This window comes from Cladophialophora carrionii (assembly GCF_000365165.1).
Source record: "Cladophialophora carrionii CBS 160.54 unplaced genomic scaffold supercont1.7, whole genome shotgun sequence".
In the NCBI taxonomy this organism is placed as follows: Eukaryota; Fungi; Ascomycota; class Eurotiomycetes; order Chaetothyriales; family Herpotrichiellaceae; genus Cladophialophora; species Cladophialophora carrionii.
In genome coordinates this window covers 782,402-807,077 of record NW_008481832.1, presented here as the reverse complement: position 1 = coordinate 807,077, position 24,676 = coordinate 782,402, and the positions used below count along the sequence as shown (strand labels likewise).

The window sequence follows — 24,676 nt, the reverse complement described above, 5'->3', positions numbered from 1 at the left end:
TCGATCTTGCGGCTGCTCTCAATGAGCTGTGGAGGCTTTGACCAGGAGTTGACTGGACTGGTCTGCACCGGTTTGGTCACGCCTCGCCTCGCCTCGCCTCGCCCCGCCTCGCCTCTCCTGGCCTGGCCTGGCCTGGCCTTGCGTAGACTACTGTATTTGACCAGTATTGGTGAGCATACTCCGTACATCTACTGTAATTCTCATCTACTGTCATTATCATCTGGCAGTCGATTTCGTTTTATATATAGACCGTGCTGCGCGCGTGAAGTCGAGGAGAGGGAGCGCACAATTACAGTAGACAGAATCATGCCGGGGTGAGAAGACTACAGTAAGTTTTTCTCTTTCTTTCTCTTCCATTCCGCCCCCTGCGAGGCCGGGCCTTGAATTAGATGGTGGAATAAAAAACTGTACCATGTACATTACATTACATCACATTACATTGCTCAGTACCAGCTTGACGCCCAAGCGCTAGTGAAGATCCCTAGGTCCCCTGCCCTACTCCGTACCCTATCCTTTCCTGCGCGACTTGGCAGTATTCGTGCTTGTACGAGTATCGTGTGAAGGGGGAGATCGGTGCCCACTCTCCATCGTGCACCTCTCTGATCAGACCAAGGTCGTGACTCCACCGCAGATCGACGAGGTGCGACCCGCGTGGATCTGCATGAGGCAGGCTGAGCGCTGGAGGAAGCGACAAGGATATGTGGCTGGCTGGTTGGAAGCGGTATTTTCTGTGCTGAAATCTGCAAAGTACGGAGAAACTGCTTGGCGACTTGTACCGATCTTCTGCTGGATCTGGTTGTCAAACTTATGCACCTGTCGGCAGGACGATTCGATCTATTCCTCGAATTCACTTGACTTTGCCAAAATTAGCAATGGCCTTCTGCTCGGAATAGCGATCCCGATTGCCGGCTGCGGCATGAAAAGGCAGAGGCTGGGTTTGGAAAGCTGCTGTACTGGTGAACCATAATAGCCTTTGGATGATATGACGGGAGTGAATAGGAAATCCGAATAGAACTTGCTTGAGGACCTGGGTTTAGAACACAATAGTGCAGAATTTGAATAGGGTGATACGGCAGTCAGTAGAGTTTGGCCATCGGAGTCGCGACGTTGCGCGATCGGTTCCTCACTCAGTACGGAGAATTTAGAAGCCCTTGATGGATAGCCCGCTCGAGTGAACTTTCGGGTCACGCATCCCAGCCTCCGTACCTCGTATGGAATCATCCCAACGGACCCGCGTCGTCGAACCGCCATGTCCGTAGGCGAGTTTGTTTGGTTCAGCGCATGCGAGATCGGTCTGGGTCCCTGCAGAGGAAGTACTTGTAGGAGAAACGTGGTCATGTCGTGCGCCCTGAGAGCTTCAACCATATTTATTTGCGGGGCCATCAGCATTTATGCTTCGTTGTCGTGCTGGACGTGCTCAACCGGGCTGATTCCCATTCGTCTGGTCTCTCATAGAGCACTGTCTTGGTCGTGCTTGGAGATCTCCCACTCTTCTTGGCTTAGACGTTGCAATTGGGTTCCGCGCTAATTAGGAGAAAGTGGTCCTCGAGGTGATCTGTGACGATGGTAGTAATATGCCTGCACACGCACCCATCAAGCGTGGATACGGAGTACGGAGGACTCGTAGGTCTTGCTGGACATGGTACGTGCTTCGTTGCAGCTGCCTTGCGCGCCTTGGCGTGATTGCAGATCATCCTCTGCTCCCGCTTGAGAAGTGTAGAGGATTCTGACACGCGTGGAGGGACAGGGGGGTTTCATCCTTTAACGAAGCTGAATTCACGGTGAGCCAGTAGCACCCCTGTATCAGCTCTGCGGCACAAGGACCTGTCGGTGAGTGGCAGCGGGATTTGCCAGACTGTTGGCTGAGCTGTAAGTTTCATGGAAGTAGCAGGTTGAGAGCCGAACGTCGGAGGCATCGATCCTCAGCGCCACTCAGGCGGCATGTCGAACCGGGCGAAGCAACGAAGCTGCACGCCTGGAACACGCATACCTAGATTGTGCGCTCATTACATTAACTTTCGTCAAGAGCGGTTTGGACCAGCCGAAGCGGAGCAAGTGAGCGAGCGTTGAGCAGCCAAACTTTGGGCCGTGGGCTGCGGCTTGGCTGAGCCCGTCGAAGGGGCCGTCGACGTTTTGGGTTGCGAGTGAAAGAAATGTGGAAAGGCTTCCGGCTCGCCTCCGCCGCGCTCAACGGCACTGTAACTTTTTGAACCATCCACCGCAACTCGCCTGGCGAGGGAGGCGCATGCCATGTAATGATATTTACTCTTCTTGCACGACGCCAGCGGGTTCTGGCGCTGCTGTATATCGATATCCATCGTCTCTACTGAAATCATCGTCGACATTCTTTCCTGTTATCTCCTCCTGCTCCGTGCGTGTATGCAGCCAGTCCACTGTCTATGCTTCTGATCCCGCCCTTGCTCGACGAACGTCCACGCTCGACGCACATCTCGCCCTGTGCTTGTCTGGAATACCTGCACAGGTGACCAGCGCCGCGGCCACGCCCTCGCCTGGAAGACTGACCGCTGAGCAAACAGTCCTCGCCGTGGCCCCGATCACCGCCCGAACGGTCGATCGACGTGCCAATGATTCCTGCAATACAACGTCGCCAACATCAGAGGGAACCACCAGGAGGGACCAGAAGAATTGGGTGCTGGCGGCACGGGATAATATCGAGGCCGCTGGGGCTCGTGGATCGGCAGCAAATCGCTCCAAGGTGTCGACCTTGACGGCGTCCCCACAGAAAGAGGTTAAGGCATCGGGTAACAAGAGAGTGGCCCGACAGAGCGCAGCATCATAATTGCCGCAGGAAAAGACACACGATACCCGAATACACAGATTTCCCGGCGTGAGGGTCGAGGACCGGGGCTTATCACTCGTTCCTCATCCGACCTTCACTTCCACTTCACCATCCGGCCGTTCAACTGAGACCGAGGCCGTCGCCGTCATATCCTGTTCCAGACCAGATACCAACGGCTCTGCACCACGAAAACAACGAGGACGGTGTTCGCGCCAGAGAAGACTGTCTCGGTTCAAAGAATTAGTGGTTGCCCAGGGGACTTCGAATTGCTGTTCCCCTTGTTTCCGACATTCCTGCCAGTGACGGGCTGGTCATCATCCACTTCTCAACTTCAACCCCTTCGAAACCTCTTCTCAGCACCTTCGTTTGTCGTCAATCGTTGCTTCAGGTAAGCCCAGCATCCAATTATTGTGACTGTTTTTGAGCTATGGGCTTTTGCACGAGGATGTACGTTACAATAGTGGTTGGGCCAACGGTATCGGGGCTCGTGGTGCAACAGCGCCATGACGCGCACTGACCTGGCACTGATCCCTTGCGGACCAGGGTGTTCTTCAACGCTTCGACGTGCGCCCTTCGTTGTTGTTTCTTCATCGTTCTATCACTGACAGGCGCAACCATGCAGTCCACAAGCCTCCGCTCCGGCTTCAGGGGCTTCCCCGTATCTCAGCGCGCAGCGGTCTATCAGCGATCCCAGGCTCTGCGATTGCCTACACCCGCACCGATCAGAGCAGGGATGGACATCAACAACGTACTGGACCCGGAAAAGCGCGCCGCCAGAAACGACGAACTACGACGATATCACCAGACCTTGCAAATGAACAACGGGTCAGGCTATGGCATGAGCCAAGACTCGACCTTCCCCAACCATCAGCAATCAATCCATCAGCCTGCTGGCATGCCCTACAATATGATGGCCCCTCATCAACACAGCCCACAACTCTATGCCCCTAGCTACATGGCTAGACATGACAGTCAGAGCTCGTTCACCGACGAGAACTATGGACATGCTCAGCCGAAGAAGCAACCGGCTACGAAGCAATTCCCCTGTAGTTTCGCCGACTGTAGAAAGAACTTTGCGAGGCGGAGTGATCTGTCGAGACATGGTACGCAGTTCTTTCCTCAGGGATTAAAGACCACAAGTTGACTTCAGCAGAACGCATCCACACTGGCGTTCGGCCTCATTCATGCGACTGGGAGTCTTGTAACAAATCGTTTATCCAAAGATCTGCCCTCACAGTCCATATGAGGGTTCATACGGGCGAAAAGCCACATCTGTGCAGTCATTGTTCAAAGGTGGGTTTACCTCTTGCTCGATACCGTCCATCTGCACCTCCGACACTCCGGAGCCGCTGCGCTCAGGTGCTCTGCATTCCTCGTTGACGCTAAAAACACTGCTGCATGTCCAATTCCGATACTGACCAGCATATAGCCCTTCTCTGACTCAAGTTCCCTCGCACGGCACAGACGAATCCATTCGGGTAGACGCCCTTACAAGTGCGAATATGCAAATTGCCAAAAGACCTTCACGAGACGGACAACTCTGACGAGACATCAATCTCATCACGTTGGCATGACTCTGGAGCAGGCCCAAGCGCAGGTTACCGCGGCTTTAACGCCTACTACGCTTCACGACTCCCCCCAGTATTTGTCTCCGTCGGAAAGCCCTCCAGGCTACCCAATTCAAGTCCCAAAACCAGAACCGGCTTCACCTCATCCTGGACTGCCGCCCATGGTCCCTGGCATGCAACGTCAAAACTCAGACTACGGATATCCTCCTCAGCATTTGCCTCTGCCCGCTCACTTGCGGGCTGACTTCCAGCAGAACGCGGGTCGGACAAGCAGCCCGCTGAATAGTCAACCTCTTCACAACTACACGAGTGCACCGCAACCACAGAGGTCTAGCACATCCTATCCGACGGCATACGGGCCGCCTCAACCAATGGAGCCTCCAGCTAACGGCACAGCCAGCGGGGGTGCCTCTCCACACCTAGGAGCGTGGACATCGCCTAATCCCGGTACCCTACCACCACCGTTTGCCGTGGACAGTTCCGCTTATCAAGAATCTGGTTTTGGTGGTCACCAGGTCGGCTTGCCCCAGCTGGGTAATCATCAGCTGGGCAACCATCAGCTAAACGGGCACCAACTCTACTTTCATCCTGTGAACGGGATGGGAAGACCTCAGAGCACCGAACCCAAAGACTATGGTCTTCAACAACACCAAACTCATATGCCGTCCTCGTTGCCGCTCAGTCATGACTGGCACCCAGATACAATGGATACTCAGCATCCTCGGCAGGGAAGTTATGGCACGTGGCGCCATAACGTCACTGGTCGGCCTCCAAACGGCGTCACTGACCACTGAGACAATATCCACCCCTTTGATATGGCAGAGCATCTCGTATAAATGTGGATTCGCAGCAGGATGGGAACCACTCTGAAGGTGTCCACGTCAACAAACAGAAACATCATGACTGTTATCAACATTTCAGCAACACAGAACAACAGCAAACAGAAGATCAATAATGCTCAAGAACCAAGAACCACCATCGACGCGTCGACCGCACTGTCACATACCTCAGCATCCTACTCAACCTTAAGTCTGCCTGGGCGACTTGAAGGCTTTTCTTCTAACTCATGTATGAAAATAATTTGACTACGCCCAGTTTTTCCGGGATGGACAGGCTTTGGGCTTGAGGAGAATCTATTAATATGGTTCTAAGCAGCGAGGAGTCTGGCGAAGTCGGTTTGTCAAGGTCGGACCAACAGTGGTCGGAAATCTGCCAATCTCACGCAAGGCACAATACTTGCTGATGCGCGGAGGCCATCGCAATGGGCTGCCGCAGCATGAGTCTGAACGCAGCACTGGAATGGAAAGGAGTTGGCGGTGGGGCGGGTAATATGAGGCGCTTTCTTTGCACACAGCGTTACTACGGAGTTTCTTAAAGAATGTTATTGGGGCAGGTCTACTGATGCGGACACTGTTAGTTTCCCCGTGTCTGACGACTGCGGTCAGAATACAGTAGTTCGTGCTTTATTGGCATTATCTACTTGCCAAAAGTCGAAACAGACCTGTCTTGGGCTCTCGAGCCCTTCTTACCGATGTAATATGCTTCAGTGACTACCCAGGTAGACTAACCCGAAGTCTGCTCAGAGCCCCGAATGTAAACATCCAGAAGCACCACAGACATGACTCAAGACTGACTACATGCTGTTCACTGCTGCTGTCAATCACTATCTGAAGTTTTCGGTCAAGCGGCAGCCTCGTCCCAGTAAATACTCAGGATATCTTTTCAACGGGTGTCGCCTTCCAGGTGCCTGACTCCGAAGCACGGGCTGCAGACTCGAGTCCTTGGGATCCAAAAACTCATTGCAGAGAAAGGGAGCAAATAGTAGTCCAATGATGGTTGAGCCGAAGTCAAGGCCGATCGACTTCAGCCTGCGTTCCAAAAAGGGAGACTAATAGACCAGGCAGAAGACATCCAGTAGAAAGACCCAATTTCCAGAGAAGTTCGGGATAACTTACAGTATCTCAGGAGGAGGGTGAGATGAATCCGTCCCAACGCATCGCGCCAACAAGTCGGTACCTCGCGTATGCACAGACACGGATACCGTCCGCCAAACTCCATCTCAAGCTTCTCCCTGCAGGCTTGTCGAGTCAGTGGCTCACCGGATTTGTTCCCATCCTCCTTCCATCTGGAGAAATAGACTACTGTAGCTGCAGCCCCCGGGGCGTTGGTGCAGGTGGAGGCATGTGGTTGCCTTCGGTGTAGCGAGCTCGCTCGGTCGAGAGAGAACGAATGACCGAGAATGCTTCGGCCTGATGAGGAGCTGATAAAGATGGAGGAATCCCGTATTCTTCTTTGAGAAGCATCTTGCATGACCACATACATCTTCAGGGGTCTGCGGTCGGCATCGATCTCTTTTCCTGCTACGGACTACGTAGGTACCCAACTCTGTCCGAAACCAAAGAGTCGCAGCGAGGGACAAGCAACGGCAAGCACGTTCGGGAGCCCAACAAAGTGTCCAGCCCGCCGGAAGCGATTCCGTGCTGATTGATAAGATAATCAGGCCAGTCGGATGCTGCACGACTCCCGCCCATCCAATACTGTAATTCCCCGAGCCGTGCGTGCGGTCATCGAGCCCCAAAAAAAACGCAATCACGGGATAAAAAGTGCGGTACCCGTCGAGCCCGTCTTCCCCAGAAAATGCCTTCGCTCAAAGACAAATCCTTCCCTACGTCGAGGAACCCTCAGAGGTCCAAAATGTCGCTCCTCCGGCGTGTCACAACATTTTTGACGCCTACACAATCGTCGGCAAATTTGAACGCCGGGTTCAGCACCGCAAAGACCGAGGCCGATTTGTTTCCACCCACGGACCCTGCCATAGACGGCGAACAATGTCTCCACGATTGCTCGTCGTGTACCGTCCACTACCCTGCGAAGTTCTCGATCGACGAGGATGACCGGCTGTTTGGTCATGTCAAGGGCTTCAACGTCCATCTTCTGGTCGGCACGGGCAAGACGGACTGGGTGAGGGACGTCACCGATGAGAAACATTCCGTCATGCAAGCCGTGGGGAAGGTGGGACTCGAGATGAGTGGGAAGAGGGGCAAGGTCATGCTGAGTGCCAGTAACTTCCCCAGCGGAGAGGAGTGTCATGGACCCGGCGAAGAGGAGGGCACAGCTGACGTGATGCTCCTGCCGAGCTGGAAACTCATCGAAAAGGTGCCGCCTAGTAAAGCGGGCGCATTGATGAGGGAGGTGGTCGAGAGGAGTAGCACCAACGATACACCCGTCGGCGGAACGAGGCTGGAGTTGAACGGCACGCCCAACGGACATACGGAAGCGCCTACAGCGGAGCAAGAGCGGGTACAACAAGACGCAGAGCAAAGGCAGGAGGCTGAGAAGGAGCAAGAAGGAACACCTGACTTGTCAAGTTTGCACATTGGAGGGGGTACAGCACAGCCGCCACAGGGTACCTCTGAACAAGAGCTACACGAGTCGCAACCAGAGTCGACTCTCGACCCAGCACCAATCCCACCATCAATATCCACGTCATTCAAGACCCGACCGATCCCTCATTCCTATCTCATCCTCATGTGCAGTCAAAAGACCCGTGACGCCCGCTGTGGCCAGTCCGCCCCTCTTCTGCGAAAAGAGTTCGAGCGCATCCTGCGACCCTTGGGTTTATACCGCGACGTCCACGACGACAGGCCTGGTGGTGTGGGCATATACTTCATCAGCCATGTTGGTGGCCATAAATATTCCGCGAATGTCATGATTTATCGGAGGCAGGGCCAGAAGAGAGACGGCAAGGACGCTGATGGACAGAAGTTGGAAGACGAGGCGGTCCAATTGATATGGCTGGCTAGAGTGCGGCCGGAGGATTGTGAGAATATCGTGAGGTACACTGTCTTGCAAGGCAAGGTCGTGAAACCGAAGAGCCAGCTCAGAGGAGGTTTCGACAGAGAGAAGGGAGTGGCGAGTTGGTAGACGCTCCCTCGAGGAAGACGCGGCATGGGAGAATCGCCACAGCCAGCAATTGGCACAAGCATTTTATAACACGACTATAGAAAAACATAATAATCGCGTGGGTTGACACCTGACCTGGCCTATCTCTCATGGTGTCTATGTCTCGTCAGCGATGCTTTCCAATCCCAACAAGAGTATCTTCATAGAAGGTTTGGAAAAAAGGAGTTCAGAGGTATGTCTGTAGACGATAGTCTTGGTTTTGCCCAATGATCATGCCTCGACGAGGCGCGTACACCAAGCTTGGGAATAAGACGTCTCCCCCCAACCTCAGGCCGCCGAGCTATCAAAGTCCCCGTTAGGAAGCCGCCAAGATCGCGAAGACCTCAAAGCAAACGACGTCTCAAGGACCGAGCTCGAGCGGACTGGCCCACAGCAGGGCGAAAGGTCGAGAAAGGGTTGCTCTCAGTTCTGTCGACCGGGAAATAAACATTATGGAGGGGTTTGCAATGTGCTCCGCGCAGAGAGTCGAGTCGTCACGAACGTTCGACCTCGCACTGTCCTTACGAGGGTAAGGACAGGGAGGGATCGTTCGCGACCCAGAACTGTGGTTGGAAGAAGAAGAAGAAGAAAGGAAAAGAAGAAGGCAAGAGGCAGGCGAAAGGCTTGGGGAAAGAAAATCTATGCCAAGATTTCGGGCTGAGGAAGTTTATCCGAAGCAAAGTCCGTGAGTCTCTAGCGCGGGCTGCGCGGGCCTTTCCATCTGCGCAGGTCGGTCGCCTTTCTGTCACTACACAGTAGGCATCTCTCGCTAGTCGACACGGTACTGTGCGCAATTTCTCAAGTTACCCTCCCCTCCGTGCCTCTCTCCAAAAGACAGTCATCCGTCTTCCATCACCATGGCTTCCGCGGCAGACATCGAGCAGATGAACAAGCTCAGGAAGAGCCTGGGCCTGCCGCTCTTAAACGTAAGTGGACAGCCTCCACAGTCGTCTGAAGGACCTACATTCAAAGAATCAAGAGCTGCCGCCGCCGACGACGACGATAGCGACCGAGATGGAGACGCCGAGCCTGCTTCGACCCTGGAAACCCGCGAGGCCGCGGGGTTCGAGAACTGGAACCAACTCCGCGAGGAGGAGAAGAAAAGAGCATTGAGAGAGCGGCGCAAGAAAGAGATACAACGACAGAGAGATCTTGAGTCGCGGAATCGACAGCTCGAGGGCAAGGGGTTAGGGGATGCTGGCGATGAAGACGATATCGATACCAAAGCTTGGTTGAAGGGCCAGAAGAAGCGGCAGTCGAAAATCGAAAAGGAGCGCGCCGAAAGACTGGCCAGGGAACTGGCGGAGCGGGAACGAGAGGCTGCCGTCGAGTATACGTCGAAGGACCTCGCGGGCGTGCAAGTGGCGCATGAGATTGGCGATTTCGACGAAGGATTTGGCGAGCAGATCCTCACGTTGAAGGATACCGAGATCGGAAAGGGCGATGACAGCGAGGACGGAGACGTCCTGGAGAACGCGGACATCGTGTCGCGGGACAAGCTGAAGGAGAAGCTCGATCTGAAAAAGAAGACCAAGACCGCCTACAATGTGCATGAAGACTCCGAGAAGGGACTATTGTCCCAGTATGATGACAAGAAGCGCAAGGCGTTTACTCTCGACGCCCAGGGGTCGACTGTCGAGGAACGCGAGGCCAAGCGGCAGCAGATCGGCGAGAAGCTCAAGAATACGATCAGCCTGGACATTTTGAAGGACGAGCCTGTCTCGGATTATCTGGAGCTCAAGATCAAAAAGCCAAAGAAGGAGAAAAAGAAGTCTAAACGCCAACGGCCTGTTGACGAGGATGAGGATGTTTTCCCTACAGCGCAGGGTGGGACCAACGGAGATGCCATGGACGTGGATTCTGCGGCCGCTGTGGCCCTGCCACGAGCGAGATCACGAACCGCAGAAGACAACTTGAACGACGATGACGATCTGGCCAGTGCGCTTGCTAGGACTCGGCAGGCTGTCTTGAGGAAACAGAAGCGAAGACCTGAAGATATTATCGCGCAGCTCAAACAAGAAGAAGATGAGCAACCTGTTGCGGACGGCGAAGGCGGTCTTGTGCTCGACGATACCACGGTATTTCTAGACAATTTGTCATCTCGTCCTAGGGAGGAGGAGCCGGAGCGAGGGGTCAAGACATCGGTCGAGCAGCACGATGCGCAAAGCCCGGGCCCTCGAGTCAAGCAGGAAGATGAAGACCATGCCATGGGCGAAGCATATGCTGGCGTCGAGGATGAACAAGAGCTCCTCAATCGGGTCAAGCGTGAGCGCTCGACGGTCACCCCAGAGGTGTCAGCCACGGGCCTCGACGAAGAGAAGTCACTGGACCAGGGTCTTGGCTCGGCTCTCAGCCTGCTCCGCCAACGTGGTATCTTGAAAGAGACGGATGCCGGCGACAAGAACAAGCTGTACAAAGATCGCCAGAAGTTTATCGTCGAAGCTCGTCTGCGCGAGCACGAGAATGAACAGAAGGCCCGCATGCAACGTGAGCGGGATCGCCAATCCGGCAAGTTGACGGGTTTGTCTGTCAAGGAACGAGAGGAACACGCCCGGTGGCAGAACACCCAACGAGAGCATCAGTCTTCCATTCAAGCTGCCGCCACTTTCAACAAAGAGTATAAGCCCGATGTGCAGATCAAGTACGTGGACGAGGATGGTCGGCTCATGAATCAGAAAGAAGCATTCAAGCATCTGAGTCATCAGTTCCACGGCAAAGGTAGCGGGAAGCTGAAGACCGAGAAACATATGAAGAAGATTGCCGAGGAGAAGAAGAGAGAGGCGGCAAGTATCTTGGATAGCAGTGAAGCTACCGGCATGAACAATGCTCAGGGCACGATCGGAAAGAAGAACAAGCAGGCTGGTATTAGATTGGGCTGAAAGAGGCCTGGATTTTAGCGGTACATGCACACGGAATATCAGCGACTCAATGACCCTGCGGTTCGTGCTTCGAACGTGTGGTACAGAGCATGTACTGGAGTCCTACTGAGTGCAATGCAGCGTTATTGTCGCACGGTGGCCATGTGCAACTGACGGGGGGGCGCAAGGCCCGTATGAGGAACAGTACCTAGGTAGTAAGTTTGCAGCCAGATCATTGGCAACTCGGGGGCTTTTGCGCCGGTTAAAAGCAAAGCTCCGTGGAGTAGGCGCTTTTATTGGCCCACACGCCTCTTAGCAGCTCTAGTGCCACCCCGTGCAGCCTCCCAGTGCGTCCCACGCCGGCGATGTCGGAGCCTGGAAGATTTGGAGCCCCGGCGAACCCCAATTCCAGGGACCAGAGTCAGGCAGGCTGAGGCAGGAGTGGCGGGAGTGGCAGGTCAGATTATTGTGAGAGCGCCATGACGGTAAATTAAAAATTTGGAGAACAGATCCGATCCATTTCTGATTGAAAGTGACCTTGACTCCGTACCTTGCCTGCGGACAACGGAGCTAGTTCTTTATCCTCCATCCATCTTCTCATCCCTTTCGAGGTCATTTACTGTGTTCACAGTAGACGGTACTGTTACTCTGTACTAAGTTTCATCTTCTTTTCAGCTTGCGAGGGAATCTCAAGTCTTGCCTGTACAACAGCAGCGAGCTTCTTCTTCGACTAGTCCTCCATCTTCTTGCTCGTTCTTCCAGGATAGACTTGATCTCGTTTCACACACACACACCCATACTCACCTTCGATCACAATGCTCTCCACCCTTCGACCAGCGGCGACGCGTGCTACCTTGCGGCAACAGACCGTCAACCCTCAAGTGGTACGCCTCGCCGCCGCGGCGTCGACATGGGCGAACGTCAAGGAAGGCCCTCCCGACGCCATCTTGGGCATCACCGAGGCTTTCAAGAAGGATAGCTTCAAAGAGAAGATTAACCTGGGTGTTGGCGCATACCGTGAGTGGTCCTGAATACATATCCTATCTTCAATATTTCCCACCAGGGAGGGACACAGGGCACACCGATGGCTGATACTTGCACTCGTCCAGGCGACGACAAGGGCAAGCCGTACGTCCTCCCCAGCGTCCGCACCGCCGAGCAAAAAGTCGTCAACTCGACGCTCGACAAGGAATACGCCGGCATCACGGGCGTCCCGTCGTTCACCAAGGCGGCCGCCCTCCTCGCGTACGGGCCGAACAGCAAACCTGTCGCCGAAGACCGCGTGGCCATCACCCAGTCCATCTCCGGCACCGGCGCGCTGAGGATAGGCGGCGCGTTCCTCCAGAGATGGTACCCCGGCAGCAAGACGATCTACATCCCCACGCCGTCGTGGGCGAACCACAAGGCCGTGTTCGCGGACTCGGGCCTCGAGGTCAAGCAGTACAAATACTACAACAAGGACACCATCGGGCTGGACTTTGACGGCATGATCGCCGACCTGAAGAGCTTCCCCGACGGGTCCATCGTCCTGCTGCACGCCTGCGCCCACAACCCCACGGGCATCGACCCCACGCAGGAACAATGGCAGCAGATCGCCCGCGTCATGAAGGACAAGAGCCACTACCCATTCTTCGACATGGCGTACCAGGGCTTCGCGTCGGGAGATACGGACAAGGACGCCTACGCGGTGCGACACTTCATCGAGCAAGGGTTCGGGCTGGTGCTGGCGCAGTCGTTTGCCAAGAACATGGGTCTCTACGGCGAGCGGGTCGGCGCGTTCAGCATCGTGTGCGACAGCGCCGAGGAGAAGAAACGCGTCGACAGCCAGATCAAGATCCTCGTCCGGCCGCTGTACTCGAACCCGCCCATCCACGGCGCGCGCATCGCCAGCGAGATCTTGAACAATGAGGCTCTCAACAAGCAGTGGCTGGGCGAGGTCAAGGGCATGGCTGATCGTATCATCGAGATGAGAGCGCTGTTGAAGAAGAACCTGGAGGACCTGGGCAGCAAGCATAACTGGAACCACATTACAGATCAGGTACGTTTTCCCTTTCCGGTCCCGTCCGGCAGCTCAACTCCTCTCGCTTGGAGTATGCTTGCTGCAAAGATTGTCACCTTGAAAGGGGGGCAAAGATAGAGGGGAGAGCGAAGGTTCTCATGCTGACGTATCTCTTTTCGCACCGTCTAGATCGGCATGTTCGCCTACACGGGTCTCAAGCCCGAACAGATGGACACCCTGGCCAAGGAACACTCCGTCTACGCCACCAAGGACGGCCGTATCTCCGTGGCAGGTATCACTTCGGACAATGTCAAGAGACTCGCCGAGGCCATCTACAAGGTGACCGGCTAGAGGAGGGGATCTTTGGACCGCGTCGTGCGCACTCCCAAAGCGGTCCCAGGGGCCTGGAGTCAAGAGTGATCGAAGGGGAGAAGGGAGATGGGGTACAGCAGTCGAATGACCTTCCAAGGTACTTCTGAAAAGGGGACCCTCCACGATGGGGACAGCGCTTGGAGACTTGACACTTGACAACTTCAATCATCTCGATGGCAACAATTGTGGCAAAGAACGGGGGAGGGAATTCTTCTCCTCTCTTGTCATCTGTGGCACTCTCCTGCTTCGGCCGCGCAAAACTATGTATCAACATGATATCCAAATAGACTGAATGGTTTGGTTTGGGTTGATTCGATTTCTTTCCAAAAATCTCCGCTCGAACGCCCATTTCCTCGTCCCAACGTCGCAGCCGTGCGCCAATCGATACTCCGATTGAGGTTCGCGAACACGGTGATCAGATCTACGATAGATTGAAGGTCGAGGATATGATATGATCGAGAGTGCAGCGAGGCATTACGGCTTTCATATCCCGCGTGGTAGCGTAGCGTGGCTGTGACATCAAGTACACTACTCGGTACTATCGATGGCGCTCCTCCAATCAAGCCTCGTCCTCGACATATATTGTCAACCCTTGCGTTGAACTTGACCCTGGCCACTTTGCAAGTCCCGACCGAAGGCCGACGAGGAGATTGTAGGCCTCGAACTAGTGGAAGGTGAGTGACTGAGTGACTAGCTGTTTGGAGTCATCACTGGTATCGTGTCCGCTCCTGGCAGAATGCGTGTCGAACACTCACTCGGTCAATGCACAATAGAGGGTCAATAAAGGGAATGATCAAGCACAAAAATGTGAGGTGAAGACCCCGCGATAATTGGATTATGCTTGCTCCGCCTCGGTTGTTCACGGGTCGATCACCGTGTCGTGTTGCCTTTGAGCGGTCATCATCCAATTATGGCAGTCCATGTTTAGAAGTAGTTCTCCGCCTTGACGGGGGTTGTTTGACTGCACGATTCGGCTCTCGATCGTGACGAAAAGGCCAAGCCTGTGTCAACGTGGCGGACGGGGCTGAAGCATCTCTCGCCATCGATCGTGAATGTTTTCTGTGTCAGCGGATCCGTCTGGCTGGGCTAGGGTAGAGACATCGTGGCACGTCCCAAAGACAGGTCGCCGAGTGGTATTTGTCACCCAAAATTGTCCAAAGAGGAATGCCATGTGAGCGAGTTGCTTTATTGGTAGAGGTAGCAGCCAATGACAGCGACCACGCTTCCAGAGACGTAATGCGCAGGTTGTTGACTCGTTGAACCCTATTTTGCGATCTGTGCTGGCACAAGGCTCGGAATAGATAACCGGACAGCCTGATGGTGGCATCCAGGATCGCCTCGAGTCTGAGCTCGATAAATGGAAGCCGGCTATCGAGATTTTGGAAGCACGACCATTGAGCCAGCCTTGCATTTAGCGTGTTCCGGTGGTTGTGGTAAACTCTCAAGTCATTGTACTCGGAGCAGTAAATACTGTAGGTATCGTACTGCTTGTGTGGAAAGGCGATCGGCTCCTTCTCCGCTTCTCGCGTCCCGGCGGCCATGTGGGCTGATGCATGAATAACGGGGTCACACTCTGCCGTTGCTCCGAGTATCTTGGTTGGATGCTGCCCTCGATACAACTCTCCTTTGGGAAGACCGTTGTTAGTCCCTGTACCGTCTGCTGAAGCCAGTTCACCCGGTCACAAGCTGACCAGGTGCCGGGGGTCTACCAAGGCCACGATGTTGGCGGTCCACTGCCGGTGGTCCCTCGCCCTGGGACGTGCGCTACCATTCTCAGGGCCCTTGATCATTTGACCTTTTGCTCGTATAGCTCCAAAACACTGCAGCACCGGACAAACTGCGTGATTGGAGTGCCGTAGCAGAGCATGTGCATTGCTACGGGTGGGGGATTTTGGACGCTGGTTTCCGAACAAATCTCAGGCCTTGGCCCTTGGGCATAACAGCCATCTGGGTTGGGTGGCGCAAAGCTAGGCCCTGATGCACTGGAGCCGAGTCGGCGTCACCTGCGAGTTGACATCATTGGCTCCCCGGTTGTGTCGCCTACCCATCTGGTAGGTAAGTACCCAGTACGGCGTAACTCTTCCTGCTGTTGCAGCGTGAGCGGCGGCGTGGGCTGCATACAGGGAGCCAACCAAGCCCGGCGCGGCGCTAAGCCGAACCGTGGGAGGTGCATCCTTCTCAGACTCTCTATATATTCGGCAGCGGCCTTTTGTTGCGCTGGGCCTGGCGACTCACGCTCTCCTCGTGCCTGTGCGACAATGACGGACCCTCGCTGCTGGTCGACGTCATCGTGCAGGGGGAATTCAGGCGAAAATTTGACGTCGACATAGCAGCGTAGCAACAACGCTGAGGCTGGGTCACCTGCAAAACGAGGGGCACCTCCCACAGACTCCTCCCACTCCTCTGGCGGCTAGTCGAAGGGCGATGTTCCCCATCGGAGCTCGATTGCAGACGACTCAGAAGTGGCCTGCGCATCGCCAGACAAACTGGGACTGCAGTCGCACAGGCATGCCGTCAGCTTTCCCGATTCATGCTGCGCTGGTGTCGATCTGCCGTATTCCTGGCTGGTAAGACCAGTGCCAGGACTGGATCTAGCGGTGCGGCTGTCGTGGTTTGAGCCTTTTCAGAGTCTAAAATATGCTCCTGCAGGAGAGGGCAGAAGGTCGTGGAAAGCATTCCACCTTCCACCTTCCGAAGCCCGGTAAGCGTTCGGTGCTTCAGGCAAGAAGTAAATTCATGGCCACGCAGGCACCTCCCCACGCGACGAGCCACCCGTCAGCTTACCGAGACCGAGATAGCAGCTGTCCACCGTATTCCGTGATAGATGTGTACACACAGTAGATTGTCGCCATCCGAATCGCGAGGGTCGCTGTCCCAACCCATCTGGTTCCCACCGGGGCAGAGTGGGTTGGACCACGGCGGCTCGTATGGTTCGCCTCTCCCTCCCTATCGGTGATGTGGCGGTCCCCAATTATCATAATCACTGCATTCTTTCTGGCGGAGTCGGACGAGTAGGATCGAAGCCCCCCTCAGCCTCGAGTGTCAGAGGTCACAAAGCCGCCAAGCAACCAAATCTTCCCCAGCTTAATCTCTTCCAGCTCGGTGTCAATCAGTGTGAAATCGTGTCTCTGCAACAAGCATCCGAGTATACGACGCGGTTGGCTTGCACACTGGATTGCATCCCGACTTCAGGGTCCGTCTTCTTCCTTCTTCTTCCATCCGTGTCTCTCACCGCGTCGAGTAGCGAGGTGTGATTGTGCTTGGCCCCCGCTTGACCCTCGCCGGTGGACGAATTCGTGGTTGATCTGCACTGCCGGACGGAGATCTTGGGCTCGGTTGCTCGCGAAACAGGACGCATATCGCCAGGTCAGTATCGCTGGAAGTAGCCGGTTCACCCGAGTTTCGCGCAGGGAACGGCGCCTGCGATACGTTAGCACCCTGTCTTGCATCAATTCGGGGGCGGCATAGGAGTAGGATTTTTTCTTTCTCGAAACACTGGCCCCGCCCTTGCGAAGCCCGACACCCAGATCTGTTCCTGATACTGTACCATTCGCAGGTCGAATCCTTCAGCCTCAACCACTGGTCGCGGATTGCCAAACGCCATCAGGTAAGCAGTTCTCTGTCCGACCCGTGCCTCCCAGCGACGAACGAGTCGATTGAGAGGGGCCCGTCTCGAGCCTTGAGTCAAGCTTGGGGATCAGCAGTCGACAACGACGTCGGATGTACGTCACTTCTCACTGGTGGAACACCCTCAAATTTCACCCGAATCAGTGCGGACGCTCTTGCTGGCGTTCGTAAACTGCCTCGCTCCTTCCCTCCCTCGTTGCCAGCTCTACTGTCCCGAGGCAGTGATCTTCTGCTGATTCCCAAACTATCCTCTGCCCGACCGTTTGCGGCCTGCCTCTTCCTTATCTTCTCTCCTGGGTCTGAGGTCGAGGTCGAGGTCGGTTGTCTTTTCTTGCACTTTCGGGGCCGTATCAGACAGTCGGGATGTTGGAAGCAAACGAAGTCAGTCTGGGGCCAGAGTGCTGACAATCTGGGTGCAGACAGATTGTGACCCTCCATCTACCTGCTGTCCTCATATCCGGCCCACCTCCCTCCTAAAGCCTGGTCTGGATACCAGGGACATCTGTAACAGTCACTGCCGGACCGTCGAGAAACAAAGGCGCGCTTCCCTTTTATCCACATCACCAACCTTCTTCAACTTCCAGTTTCGACACTCTTTGTGCAAACCGACGACGACCCCTGTTCCAATCCCTGTGTCCGTCACGACAATGTCCGACGAAGTAAGTCTCACAGCTCGTGGTTGCCGCGGCGATGTCTTCAACACCGTTGCTTCTGCCACGGACCACCGTCCCGCGCTCCTCTGCTCGCAGCTAATACTTTGCGCGAATCACAGTTAGATTTCGACTTTGGCGAAAATGTCGAGAAGAGTACCTTCGAACAGATCCTCGACATGGACGAAGAGGACGATCGCGACTTCAGCAAATCGATAGTCTTTGGCTTCCTGGAGCAGGCTGAACAGACCTTCGGCAAGATGGATGCAGCCATGTGAGTTTACACACTGTCGGTGCGAGAGGCGCAAATCTGCTGGCGGCCTGATGGTCTTGACCCCAACTGACTGACAATGTTCCACAGGGAGGAGAAGAACCTTCCGGAACTGTCGAGCTTAGGTCACTTCCTCAAAGGATCTTCTGCCACACTGGGCTTTACCAAGGTCAAGGATGAGTGCGAGAAAATCCAACACTACGGACACAAGAAGAACGCGACCGGCGAGGACGATGAGCCCGACGAGAAAAAGTGTCTCGAGATGATTGGCAAGAGCCTCGCGGAAGCCAAGAAAGCATACGGAGTTGTCAATGAACTCATGAAGCAGTTCTACGCGGATTCTTGACGACTTCTGTTGCACAAGTCGCCATTATCGACTAATTACGAGACGCATCATGGCATCAACACCGGAAAGGCAGACCTTAGCCTCCAGAGTCTAACGGTCGACGAGAGCACGTTACCACACGATATGAAGTCACTTGAGACCATCAGTGACAGATGAGATGAGCTGGCATGGAAATTCGAACAAAAGATTCAACGAGACCTTCCTTTCCTTCCCGCGTACAGCGCACCGTTGAGATCCGAGAGGTTGATGGAATCTTGCTTCTGCGTACCGACTCACCTGGTTTAAGGCATGACAATCAAGTTCATTCTGGTCGACAGGACAGGAGACTCTTCATCACTGGCAAACCTAGGGGTTAGGAATTTCATCTTCTCTCTACCATTGTCCATTCCAGACCTGTTGGTCTTTGTTTATACTTGGTGCTGCCTCTTCCCTTTCCAAGAGCGCAGTGAAGTCACATTCTTGTAGCCATCATTGCGGCGACCAACTCAATCAGTTGTGTCTTGTCCTGTGAGTTCCTGACCCCAACCCCGACATGGTGCCTCTGGATTTCCGCCCGCATCCTGCCCCGTCGCAAGGCTAAACTGCAACATGATAGATGCTGTGAGGCGTGAAGAAAGTAATTCGGTCTCGTGCAGACAATTCAGGAGCCAATGAGCGACTTTCTAAAGGGGAGAAGAACACGGGAACACAAAGAAAAAGGGCCGACACTGAAAGACGTGGCCGACTACTTTACCAGTACTCAACGCGCGCCTTCACTGCAGCGTTCGGGCAGCCACCGAGTCACCCACGTCTGATGCGCTAGATGTTCCATCTAATGACTAGCGAGGCAATAGTTACTCACTGCAACTCCGTACAAGTAAACTAGCTCGCTGGTTTCTTTTATGAGTGCACGTGACTTCGCGACTTGTACCGCCACGGCTGTGTACTGTACAATGTGTACTCCATGTCTGGCACTCCGTAAGGTTGTCCCTGCCTTCACGCATCTGGAGACTCGAGTAAACGGAGAAGTCAAGCCGCGTGGAATACCCTCGTTGCCACCAATACAAATCGAGCACCCGCAGCCGTCTTGTAGAGGTAGGATGGCATTGGGCAGCGCCATCAGCCGACATGTATGTCCAACCAGAAGAAACCAGCTCTACTTGACGAACATCCATGTCTACAGCCCAGCCCTCCTCCATCAAGGATCTGTGGTATGATCTCCAATACAAGAAAATCCCAGAGAGAACCGAGATGAGATCGCCACGTCCCGCCACGCCATGCAGTACTTGTGCTTCAGCCTGGCGGGCCCGTAGGGTATCTGTGAAAGCCACATCCTCCAAGGGGGACCGAACCACTACTCGACTTGTGGCCGCTTCTGCCTCTTGCTCGGCGAATTTCCTCGCGGCGGTCATACAAGACCTTCGAGCATCATTCCCCGGCAATGCACCTATCCCTCGTCGTCTTCTCCGTCTTCATCCCTCCCAGCTTGGCGAGATCCATTCACGACTTCTCGCCCACGCATCCGACTCGCTGCTCGAGCCTCGTGAATCCGCGCAATCGCCCGATGCGTCTTCGCCAACCTCTTGTAGTCACCGCTTCTCTCGTACTCTTCGGCAAGCTGCTTGTAGCACTCCAGTGCGTGGACTCCGTACTCCCTCTCGCGGCCATGTTGCTGCCTCTGCTGCTGAGACGAGGGCGACAGGCCGTCAATGCTTCTCCTGGCCCGGGCAAGTTCTTTCGCCTCGGAGTTTTGAGACTCCTTGCTGGCGGTCCGCTGATGCTTGCCTCTGTCATGGCCTTTATGGTTCGTCGTGTCTGTCAGATTTCTCGCCATCTGGTCCTCGTCGGGATCAGTGCCGGTGAGTAGGTCAACGAGTTCTTCGATTGTGCCCACCAATTCCTCGAGTGCCGTCCACAACGCATCGTCCGGCTGGTTCGCTATGGTGGAGAACAGCTCGAGCAACTCCGTGATGAAGATTTTGCGACTCAACGCCTCGTTCGCCGTCGCCGGCTTGGCCTTGAGAACGGAGTTGAGGGCACCAATGATTTCAGTCTCGATCAGCTCCAGGTCTTCGCTGAGCGCCCACTCGCTAACGATCATGGTCTGGAGCACTTCGACGGCCACCTTTCGGAGGCCCTCGTGCATGCTCAGACAGAGACTGATGGTGGGCGCGACGAGGCTAGGCACATACTGCACTTGATACCCGCCCAGCTTGCGGATGTTGTACCTTCGCTGGTCGTCCGCCGTGGCTTCCCAGCCGAGACTTTCCCAAGCTCGGCGGAGAAGGTCCGCCCCAGACTGACGAACGTCGCCCGCAATCTTCCAGACCGCACGGCGTTTCTGTTCCGGGAAAAGTTCAAGCGTGAGGGCTGGTGAAGAGACAAGAGTGAGTAGGGTGTCGAGGAAAGACTTCCATAGTTGCATGTCAAAACTGTCAGCGTCTTCTGGCGTCGGCAGGTATGATGAGACGAGGAGTGTGGAGAGATGGTTCAGAATCGTGAGGGCCGACGAGTGGTGATAGATGTGCAAACTGAGCCATGTCGTGGGAAAAGCATCGTTCCCCAGGAGTGATCGTAATACTGCGAGCGTCGAGTTAATGTAATTCGACAGGTCTGGTCCCTGAAGTTTCAGGGTTGAAGACTGTTTGATCTTTGCAATGGTAGATATGAGGGACGACAGCTCAAGCAGCGTTTCATCAAACTGATCGTTGGCGTCGGATGACTTCGTGGTGAACGGATAGGAATCTGGAAAGAGAAGGGATAGTGATCGCCGCCTCACGGGAGCTCGCTCTGCGATGGCTTTGTACGCAGAGATGAGTTTCGGCATGAAATCATGGAGGTGGTGAGTAGGAACGCGCGTGAGCTCGGCCACAACCGAGCAGCATAGTCGCACCTGTTCGTGCCAGTCCTCCGTTTCATTGTTGGGGGTCCAGAAAGGCGTCAGCCACCTGATACAGCTCTTCACCAATACCTTCCGATCTTTCTCGTCGACCCAAATCTGATCTAGCTTGGTGTAATTCAAGATTAGGATGATCCTATACAAGAGGAGCTTCCCCGTAGCTCCCTCGCATGCGTCCATGAAGTCAACCGCGATAGTCAGGACTTCTTCCTTGCTAAAGGCCGGCAGCAGTTCCGGCAGCCAATCATGGAATTTCTGAACAAGCAGCGTCTTGCTGCCGACAAGGGCTGCTGTCTCGCTGCGCATCATCATCTGCAGTCCAAAAAGGATTGCTTGCATGTCTTCCTTGAAATTGGAATGCTTCTCGTCGCCATCTCTCTGCTGGGAACCGAAACGTCGCTGCTGGTAGGAGATGATGAGGATTCTCATAAAATTCTTGCCAACTTTGAAGAGCGCTCTCATATCGCGAGCACTCTGAGGGTCTGATACACTTTGTAACAGCCGTGTAAAGCTGCGGATTAGGCAAGATGCGGCGTATGGGAAGCGGAAATGGTTCTCGGTATATTGTTCAATCAGAGGCCCCAAGTTGAATCTTCTGTCGTGCACAATTCCAAGTACCCACACAATGTCGTTAAAGATCAAGTCTTCGAACTTTGACTCGCCTGATTTGTGCACCAGGACGCCAAATAAAGCATCTAGTACCTCTTTGAGCTGCTTGACAATCTCGATTTCTGGAACGAAAGTCAGCTTCTGGAGTATATCCAACAGCTGGACCGATGTCTGGTGCTTCCAATTAATGAGGCTGACCAGGCTTCGGTCCTGTGAATATTCTGTGCTGCAAAGGTGAGTGAAAACTTCCAGGGATGCAATCGTGGCCAAGGCCCCCTCGTGAATAGTCTTATAACTGGCATTATTCCAGGCTAAGGACAAGTAGGCGCCACGCCCCTGAACAATGCTGGATGTAATCTTGTCATACGCATGGAGGATAAGTGAATGTCTGCCGTCACTGACAAAGGCTTGCTTGTCCCATAGCGGCAGCCAAGCCAACGCAAATGGAAACTCAGGTGCATCGGCGATGCTCAGGACCAGGTGACTTTCGGGCACTTTTTCGGTGGGTACTCGCAGGCACAGTGTCTGATCCCATCTGTGGTCCAGCTCCACAGCATTTGTCCGGAAGGCTGTGACTCCCGCCCCGTTAGAGGAAGGGAAGATGCAATGCTCGACGCGTCGTCCAGCATTATCACGGACCTCCATGGTAAGTTGGAGATTCTGAGGTGAATGCGCTTTGATCGGCGCCACGTTCACTTCAGGATGGGACAGAAATGAGCCTTGAGCAAGCACAGCCCTGCTCAAAGTCAGGTAAATGTCTGAACGGGGCTTGGTTGGCGCTTCGGAGAACCCAATTTTCTGGGTCTTGGTAACCATGTGCATTGAAGTCGGAGTGTTCTTGATCAGGGTGTCCGCGTCCGGAGCGGTGTAAGGTGTCAAGGTCAGGTTCACGTTGGAGATTTGACCTGACACAACCAGAGCTTTGCCGGAACTGTCCAGGAGCTGGGCCTCTACCCGGTGAGACTCGGCACCCTTCTCGTCGTCCCGCTGTGACAGAGACCAGATCGTAACACTCTCTTCGCATGGCTGGCGCTCTCTCATGATACTCGCAATATCTAGAACACCAACTCCGACGGTTCGAGGAACGGGTGGACCTGCTGGCTTGGTCTGGCCATCTTCCTCTTCTTCGATGATGGATGGAGTCGATGATCTGTCTTGCGACTGGGGTGTTGTTCGTCCATTTTGAGCCGGCTGGGGTCTCTCGGCATTCCTTTTCTTTCCGAACATTAGACTCGACCGTCGCCTGTTCAGAGACAATTGTCGTTGGCCAAGTAGAGTACCATTTCGTGACGGTGGCCTAGTTGAAACACTTCTTTTGGGCTTCCGAGGAGGCTCCGACACCACAATCTTGACGGCAAGATACAAGCGACCATCCGTGCCAATGTCATGATTGCTCAAATCTGAGAAGAGGGTCTTCATGTTGCTGTTGGCAGTAGCACTATATGTTTCTGAGAACGGTTTGAGGTTCCCTTCAATGTCCCTTTGGTAGAGTGCGAGATTTACTGATGCCGCGTCCGTTCCAGAGCCTGCAATTGACCTGACCTCCAGCAGACAATGATGAAGTGAGGTTGCTTTGGGCTTTTCTATGGGCGTAGCATTCAGCACGCTCATGACGGACTGTAACTTGGCTAGCTCTATGGCCGAGTCCTGCGAAGTCATCAATCTGCCCTGGCGAGCAGGATCGCGGACAATGACCTCGCCGCTGAGCATCTTATTGCCTCGAACCAGGTCCCATACCGCATCATGGCGCACTTGGATCCTTTCTTGGGTGGTTAGGACGTCGTTGAGCAATTCTCGTCTGGCGTAGTCAAGCCGTGTGGTGATCTCTGACATGTGGTTGAGAACATGGTATCGCCGCCGTAGAACCAGGTCCGGGAGGTGAAGAATGTACCATTCTCGTAGACAGGAAGTGATTTCGTCCACTAATGGCTCAGTCGTTGAGGTCGGGGACTCATCGCCAATCTTCAGCATGGGTACCGGAGCCGATGGCTTGGGCTGGCCTGGTTGAACCAAGGTTTCGACATCGGGGCCCAGCTGTTCTCGAATTTCTATACAGCATTTCGGGAATATGCCTGAGAAGACGCGGGCGTCACCAGCAGTCCTGCCGTTAGGTGTCAATGCAGATAACATGGTAGGTGGTGCCACCAGGTAGCCCCGACACCAGGCGCCATCTTTGCCGCCTTGTTCGATGACATATAACTGGTCACCAATCTGGAGAGGCAGTTCCGACGGTGATGCCGAGGGCTGGAACGGGTAGATGGCAACCGCATACGACAGAGGCAGCGGCTGCCAGGGCATATTAATGAGGAATTCGGATTCCTCTTTGCGTCGAGAGAAGGTCTGTCGTGAGAATACTGTCCGGGCGGATCTCACGCTGGCCGTGGCCGTGACCGTGACCGTGGCCTCGCGATGATCTGTGGAGCGTGTCCAGGGGCCAATGCGCGATTGTGCGTTGTCTCGTGGAAATTCATCAGCCGGCGACGTCAATGGCCATCTTACGATCGAGTTTTGCCGGTGGGTAATACCATGTCGATGACTTCAGGGCCGGCCGTGTCGTAAGCGGTGAGAAGGAGCAGTTATCGGTCGTTGCCTGCCTCTTGCGACGCGTTCACTCGAAAAAGAAGTTTCCGGAGGTTTGAGAAGTCGACGGCCATTCAGCCGATTGTGACCCACGATGCGTCTCCCCGGCTCTGGCCGCTAACTATTTTCAACCCTAGCCGCCTAAATTTCCCTCCCTGGGCGCCTCTAGTGGACCG

At 54.6% G+C, this 24,676-nt stretch overlaps 6 protein-coding genes across 6 annotated transcripts; 5 read left to right on the top strand and 1 right to left on the bottom strand.

The window, feature by feature from the left end:
• Positions 1–3,416: 3,416 nt before the first annotated feature.
• Positions 3,417–5,162, top strand: G647_08374 (uncharacterized protein; the record flags this gene model as incomplete). Its single annotated transcript, XM_008732686.1, has 3 exons — positions 3,417–3,903; positions 3,951–4,093; positions 4,230–5,162. The coding sequence occupies 3 exons, from the start codon at positions 3,417–3,419 to the stop codon at positions 5,160–5,162; spliced, it is 1,563 nt and encodes a 520-aa protein (XP_008730908.1).
• A 1,900-nt stretch (positions 5,163–7,062) lies between these two features.
• Positions 7,063–8,292, top strand: G647_08373 (uncharacterized protein; the record flags this gene model as incomplete). The annotated part of the gene is made up of 2 exons (XM_008732685.1): positions 7,063–7,753; positions 7,811–8,292. The coding sequence occupies 2 exons, from the start codon at positions 7,063–7,065 to the stop codon at positions 8,290–8,292; spliced, it is 1,173 nt and encodes a 390-aa protein (XP_008730907.1).
• Positions 8,293–9,167: 875 nt separating this feature from the next.
• On the top strand, positions 9,168–11,189 carry G647_08372 (uncharacterized protein; the record flags this gene model as incomplete). The annotated part of the gene is made up of 1 exon (XM_008732684.1): positions 9,168–11,189. One exon carries the CDS (start codon positions 9,168–9,170, stop codon positions 11,187–11,189), a length of 2,022 nt encoding a protein of 673 aa, XP_008730906.1.
• Positions 11,190–11,983: 794 nt separating this feature from the next.
• Positions 11,984–13,518, top strand: G647_08371 (uncharacterized protein; the record flags this gene model as incomplete). Its single annotated transcript, XM_008732683.1, has 3 exons — positions 11,984–12,185; positions 12,278–13,206; positions 13,357–13,518. The coding sequence occupies 3 exons, from the start codon at positions 11,984–11,986 to the stop codon at positions 13,516–13,518; spliced, it is 1,293 nt and encodes a 430-aa protein (XP_008730905.1).
• A 4,477-nt stretch (positions 13,519–17,995) lies between these two features.
• Positions 17,996–18,433, top strand: G647_08370 (uncharacterized protein; the record flags this gene model as incomplete). Its single annotated transcript, XM_008732682.1, has 2 exons — positions 17,996–18,090; positions 18,178–18,433. 2 exons carry the CDS (start codon positions 17,996–17,998, stop codon positions 18,431–18,433), a joined length of 351 nt encoding a protein of 116 aa, XP_008730904.1.
• Positions 18,434–19,859: 1,426 nt separating this feature from the next.
• On the bottom strand, positions 19,860–24,218 carry G647_08369 (uncharacterized protein; the record flags this gene model as incomplete). Its single annotated transcript, XM_008732681.1, has 1 exon — positions 19,860–24,218. One exon carries the CDS (start codon positions 24,216–24,218, stop codon positions 19,860–19,862), a length of 4,359 nt encoding a protein of 1,452 aa, XP_008730903.1.
• Positions 24,219–24,676: the final 458 nt, after the last annotated feature.